The 6,888-nt window shown below is 43.2% G+C and overlaps 1 protein-coding gene across 1 annotated transcript in view; it reads left to right on the top strand.

The window, feature by feature from the left end:
• Positions 1-6,888, top strand: part of LOC119361259 (receptor-like serine/threonine-protein kinase SD1-8) — a 9,988-nt gene that overhangs the window by 1,925 nt on the left and 1,175 nt on the right. Inside the window, exons 2-6 of the mRNA XM_037626560.1 lie at positions 5,385-5,599; positions 5,710-5,923; positions 6,040-6,265; positions 6,353-6,466; positions 6,585-6,822. Of these exons, the coding sequence (XP_037482457.1) occupies positions 5,385-5,599; positions 5,710-5,923; positions 6,040-6,265; positions 6,353-6,466; positions 6,585-6,822 (1,007 nt within the window). The remainder of the gene's footprint in view (positions 1-5,384; positions 5,600-5,709; positions 5,924-6,039; positions 6,266-6,352; positions 6,467-6,584; positions 6,823-6,888) is intronic.

The raw sequence follows: 6,888 nt of genomic DNA on the forward strand, positions 1-6,888 counted from the left end.
GGGCGGCTCGGTCACTGACAGGCCAAAAAAACCGACCTAGAAGGACGCCTAATAACAGCCCAAAATGCCCGGGCAGACGGTCCGATCACTGACCGGTGAAAAAACCTGACCTAGATGAATGCCTCATACCGGTCCCAAACGCCCAGGCTGATCGGCACCCCTCATATCCAGCCCAAATATGGAGTGGATATGGGGAGGCATGGGCGCTCCGCCACATCGAATCCGATCTATGCTAGACCACCCTGCTCCCACATATGTAGAAATATATGAGGCACTGAAGTTGGATAACCTCGTTGCTAGTAGGGAAGAAGAATGAGATCCAATTCAAAGTCAAGGATCTTTCTCATCCGTTCCCCAAAGCAAATCCTAATCACTCCACTCCACTCCACTTCACTTCATGTGCAAGCTCCCTTCTGATGATTTCCAGCCCTCTTCGGTATGCCAGGTAGTGGATCCGACTCTGACGATTGCCGATCCGTCGATTGGGGTGTCCTCCCATGCGTGTCGGGGGAGTCTATGGCCGTCCGCCGCTCCTGGGAGGAGTGCATCCAACCGATGTTGAAGTCTGTCTGCCGCGAATCCATTGCGACAGCGCAACTAGCGCTCAAATCCGGCAGTGCTGGAAGCTCGAGGTCTGCCTACGACTCCATCTCCGGTCCACCGGATTATGAGTGCTATAGGGATTGGTGCGTTCGCCGTAACAATTAGAGGGCGTGGGAGAGCGAGGCCTAGCTCGCTGCCGATGTGGCGGAGGTGGAGCGTGCGCTGTCGCGAAAGAGAAAGCTATCCGTTCACGCATCCTCAGAAGTAGCAGAGGAGGAATACTTGTGCCCTTGCAGGAGAGCAAGCTCGGGTGGTTCATGCCATGACTGGGCTACCCCGAAGAGGAGGAAGAGAACAATGACAGGGCAGACAACTCCGACAATGAGATTTGGCTTGATCCGTATTGCATATTCGACCATTACTTTCGCGAAAAAGAAGCCAAGGGCGCTAGGAAGGGCAACTATGAATGATCTTTGTCCATGGCTTAGTATGTAGATAGAATATGCCAAATTTGGTAAGCCAATGGCATGTTTTGATATAGTAGCTGGGCGTCCGGCTGCATCGAACTTCACGATGCATGTGTAATATGGATTTAGGATTTGCTAATTGAGGTATATGGATTTGGGGTTTGCTAACTGAGTTATATGGATTTGGGGTTTGCTAATTGATGTACATGAACGTGGAGACGAAGATTTGAGGTGTGACGTACTGCCCCGAAAATGCGTCTGGTAGCGTCCATTGACGTTGAAGGGTATCCGGGTGTAGATGCTGAGCATGTTTGATAATATAAGCCAACTGTTGGTTGTAGAATGTTGTTATGTCATCAATAGTAAATAATAGCGAACGTTTATAGCAATTAGCTACAAGTAACTACTTATACTATTTATTAATACATGACCCATCTCAAGCAAGAGTTTCTCTTAGCCCGTTCTACATCAATTCTTGGAGCATCTCTGGCACATCCCGTGAAAGGCCGCAGCCATTATAATAGCTACTAGTTTTCGGTTATTGTCAAGAAAACTGACCCGAATAGATCCTGGATATTTGGTCAAATCGTAAAAAAGTTTAGCATTCCCCTGATATGACAGCCCAACTGCCTCATATCTTCATTTTTCAAGGCCTTTTTTCGAGCTCCCACTAAACTAGAAAATGATTGGCGGGAGGGAAGTTTCAGGAGCAACCGCTTTCGCTCATGCGCCTCTGCCGCCGCTAGCCTCGCCGGCAGCTCACTGTAGCACCTCCCTCGGCCGGCGATGCGTTGCCATGGAGCAACCGGAGCCTCCTACAGCTCCGAGGTCGCGCCTCCGGAATCGAGTCTGCATCCACCCCTACCTCCCGTAGCCACGACCACAAGCGCGACACTGGAGTGTGTGGAGGACGTGGTGTGTGTGTGCGCCGACCGCCGTCTGCCGTGGCCAGGCCGTCCTGGAGGGTCACCGCGTGCGTGGAGTGGCCGTCTTTGAGGGCCACTGCGTGCATTGGGTGCATAGTTATGGATGCCTACCGCGCGCGTGGAGTGGGGGGTCGACCGCCGTGTGTCATGGAGGACCACTGCGCCGAGCATTGGGTGGCCTGGGGGCGTCCAGTGACAAGGTGGGCTGCGGCCAGGGACCTAATTGTTATTTGGTTTTTGTTTTGAGGGTTCTTTGTGCTATTTTTCAAGGACCATGTTGTAAATTTAACTACTAACAAGTGGGCTCCACATCTGACCTGAAGCAATTTTATGGTATCTGTTCTGACACAACACCTGCCATACTGTAAAACATTTTGCAGTATACTGTAAATAGATTTTGCGGTATGACAATTTGGGGTATGTGCTAGAGTTGCTCTTCATCTAAATGCGTTCTCTTCTATTACCTCTTCTCTTCCTTTCAATTAAGAAAAAAAGTTATGTTATTTTACAGAAAAATCCCTGATGTTTCTATATATAGGACATAGGTATTCTTTCTTCGTCATGTTATTTTACAGAAAAATCCCTGATGTTTCTATTAATCAATCCACATGCTAGTTTTAATTCAGATTTTTATTTTTGCAAAAAAAAAAACCATGATGTTTCTGATAATCATGCCACATATTAAACTTAAGTCAGATTTTTGCTTTTGCGGGATAGCCCCTGATATTTGGGTTAATCAACCCGCAATACAAATCAAATGCTTTTTAAAAATATACATGTTTTTTAAATCCAAATTCCAACTTTAACATGTTATATATAGAATTTATTATAAAAATATGTAGAATTTGAATATGATATTATTTTACCCGCTATTTAGGGTGCAACCTTAATCAATAGTGCATGATACGTCTTTCTTTCATAACGGTGTCGATCTGAATTGAAAACACAAGCAAAACCAGGATTGAAGACAAAAGAAACCACCTATAACCATGCATGCAAGCATCGCCAAAACCTCATAGAAAAAGCAGATTTCTCATCTTACGCCAAAAGAGTGACGCCTTAGGATTGACAACATTCAAATAAGTTCTGATTGTGTGAGCACTGAACCATCGTCGGCGAGGGTGGAAAGAAGGATAAGTATACAGATGAAAAGCTATGTGTTAAAATAAAGGATGTGGACCTATTGAAGTTTTGAGTCATGATTACTAGATTAGTAGAGTGGTATTTTTTTTCCTGATGCAACACATGGGCTCTTTTGTTAATACTCGTTCTAACGCGAAACTACTTTGCTCGCAGGTGATGCACCACATCATTCGTTTCCATATGCGATGGCTATTGGTGGAGCTCTAGCCTTCCTTGTCGTATGTCTGTTGATCATAGTTGCGGTCTCGAGATATGGGGGGCGGCGACAAAACAATTCACCTATAGGTACAGTTTAAATGCTTCTCCTATGCGCGAATTTGCTCGTGTTCATACACACAACTACACAGACACAACTACACACATATAGGGAAAATACATCCTACTATCGGGTATAGTTACACCCATATAACTCCGATCTTTGGACTTGATTAGTGCAAGAAGTCATTTTTGTGTGAAATCAAAGCCATATATTATTAATTAATGAAAACTGCATTTGTGTCTTTTTAGTTACTAAGATCCCTTGAATTCCTTGCCTTTGGTGGCTCGGGGCTGTGGGGTACGTTGTTGGGCCCATTGATCAGTGTGTTTTATGTAGATAAATATATTATTGTGTCTCTCAACTACAAAGTATATATATATTATATTCTTTTCATTTCTTTTTGTCCGCATCTAGACTTTGCCTTAAGTCAAACTCACTGTAAGTTTGACCAAGTTTCTAGAAAACAATTAACATTCATAATACAAAGTCAATATCATTAGATTATGAGGGAACATTTTTTCATACCATAACTATTTTGTATTTTAGATGTTGATATTTTTAAATATAAACTTGATCAAACTTTACAAAGTTTGACCGTAAACAAACCTAATACACGGAGCAAAAAGAAACACAGGGAGTATATGAGAACACTCAGTGGCGGAGCCAGCACCCGGCGAGCTGGGGCAGCTGCCCGGGCTCCCATGCTGCATGTCCATGGAATGTAGTAGAGAAAATTAGATTAGTGGAGAGTTTGCTTGAGCAAAACCTTATTAACATGGTCGCACGATCAATCTTGCCCAGGCTCTAAACTTGAGCTAGCTCCGCCACTGAGAACACTATTGTGGTTCCCATTTTCCCGCTAGCTGCCAACGACATCACATGCCTTAAAGAAGAACAACCTACTATATAGTTGAACTGAAGATGGGCATGGTGTTTTCGCTCTCGGGAGCATTTCTTCATGTAGCATCCAACTCGTTAAGATTAGAATTTCATCAATGAAAAAACAAAGTTAAGTAGCTGAGAAATGCGAAAAAATTGCCGTCCAACTTGTTTTGTCTTTTGCACGGGGTATCCTATATTCTTCAAAAGTTCATCATCACTATAAACAATTCTCAAACTGCAGCCATCCACCTCACCAACTGTGCCATGTCGGCATCCACTAGCACTATTTTTGAGACATGCACGTGGCGTTTTGGCTCCTAGGTGCATATGCACCCATTGTCGAAATCCAAATTCCGAGAAGTTAAAAAATTCGAAACAAAAATCCCGCGTGTATATCCGGACATTTTATGTGCGTTCACAAGGTTTCTGTGAAAAACGACGTTTTTTGTGGCTTGTGTAAAAAAGACAATTTCTGATGCTTCATTCTAACTATTCACGAGGCATTTCTTTATCTTTTTTACACAAGCCACAAAAAACGTCGTTTTTCACTGAAACCTTGTGAACGCACATAAAATGTCCGGATATACACGCGGGATTTTTGTTTCGAATTTTTTAACTTCTCGGAATTTGGATTTCGACAATGGGTGCATATGCACCTAGGAGCCAAAGGCAATTACCGCACATCCATGGCATTTAATTCCCAAAACATTCACTCTCTCATCTCACCAAGTCATGCATGTCTGCCACGTCATAATTTGTCATTAGCATGCCATCTTATTCATGTGGTATACAAAATTAACTAGAATTGGTGGTAGGCATTGATTGTTATGATGGATTAAAGAGTGAAAATATGAAATGAGGAAGGCAATACGTGCATACAAGTATTCGATGGTGTGTCGTCCATTTGTAAATACTAAAATATTTTTTCTTATAAAGCTCTACAATGCTACAAGACCTTTCGAAGATACGTTAATGCAAATTAATAAAAAGGAATTAGAATTTTTTTTAGAAAATCCCTTGAACCATTAAATTGCTAACTTATCAAAACGACGGTTATGATGCAGTGATAATATATCATACCTACATGTCTCTTAGTGTTTCCGCAGCAACGCGTGGAAAATTGTCTAGTTTTGTACTACATCTCATATGGTCAGAGTCTTTCAGATGCTAACACCCCCGCTGGTAGTCGTCGAGATCCTGCTTCGACTATCGGGTCGGTCCCTGAAGCTGATCCGCCGACTATCATGGAAGCCACGGAAGAATTTTCCGAAGCCGGCATATGTGTCCCTCCAGTTGATCTGCCTTCTATAAAGGCGGCCACAAACGATTTTTCTGATAGCAATATCATCGGCAAAGGCGGATTTGGCGTTGTTTACACGGTATGTTCTTTCTTTAATTCTTCTATACATATACTAGTATTACTCCTCCATTGTAAGTTGTGATATTTTTATTGGTTGGCTTGACTGTATTTCTGTTGCACAATCATCAGGCACTACTAAATGGTGTTATCGTCGCTGTAAAGAGACTCAAACCATCTGGCCTTACCGAAAAAGGCAAGAAGGACTTCACAAGAGAAGTGGAAGTGATGTCAACGGTCACACATAAAAATCTGGTGAAACTAGTTTCCTATTGCCAGGAAGAGGACGAGTGGATACTAGTCTACGAGTACATGCCCAACAAAAGTTTGAGCCCCTACATATTTGGTACTACTCAATACTCACTTAAACACACAATTGTGTTAGACTACATATGTTTATTTTGCTAATTCTTTCGTCTGTGGGTTGGCCCATGGACCTATTAATTTGTACTAAATTGACAGGAGAAAACTCATCACCCGGTCCATCATTGACTTGGGTTCAAAGGCTAGAGATAATCCGTGGTGTTGCGGTAGGTGTTGAGTACCTTCACAACAAGGAAGTCATCCACAGAGATCTTAAGTTGTCGAACATACTCTTGGATCACGAGTTAAAGCCTAAGATAGCGGACTTCGGCACCGCAAAGCTATTTATTGATGATCAGACGAACCCAACAGTAGTACAGACACAGTATGGTTTCAACATACAATTTGAAATGCTCCCTTGTTTTTCTACATTTAAGATTTCAGCCGACTGACATGTCTGTGATTTATGAAGGGGGTACATTGCTCCAGAGTATGCAAGGGAAGCCTACCTGACGCTCAAGTGTGACGTATACAGTTTTGGAGTGGTCTTGCTAGAGATAGTCTCTGGCAAAAAGAACGTAAAAAAGTTTCTTCTTGATGTAAGTACTATACAGTGTTACAACAAACAAACAAACAAAAACCAAAGTTTTAATTCAATTACAGTTCACACCACATTGTTGAATGAAATTTCCTGTATCTAAAAGAATGTCTTATGTGCGTTTGTTGCAGGCGTGGGGGTTCTGGAACAAAGGGAAAATCAAGGCCCTTCTTGATTCGCAAGTGGCTGAACCTAACCAACAGCTCTCATTGGAACTATCCAGGGTTATCCAGATCGGGCTTCTCTGCGTGCAACCAATGCCCGATGACAGGCCTAGCATGCCAGAGGTGGTCGTAATGCTAACGGACAGCAGTTCAGGGCTGGCTAGGCCCAAGAAGCACGTGGTCGGCCCTGGTCAAGCAACCGGATACCCACAGGCATCGAACTGTTCTCTTGCACATTGTCTCTGT

This window comes from Triticum dicoccoides, chromosome 2B, assembly GCF_002162155.2.
Source record: "Triticum dicoccoides isolate Atlit2015 ecotype Zavitan chromosome 2B, WEW_v2.0, whole genome shotgun sequence".
Classification (NCBI taxonomy): Eukaryota; Viridiplantae; Streptophyta; class Magnoliopsida; order Poales; family Poaceae; genus Triticum; species Triticum dicoccoides.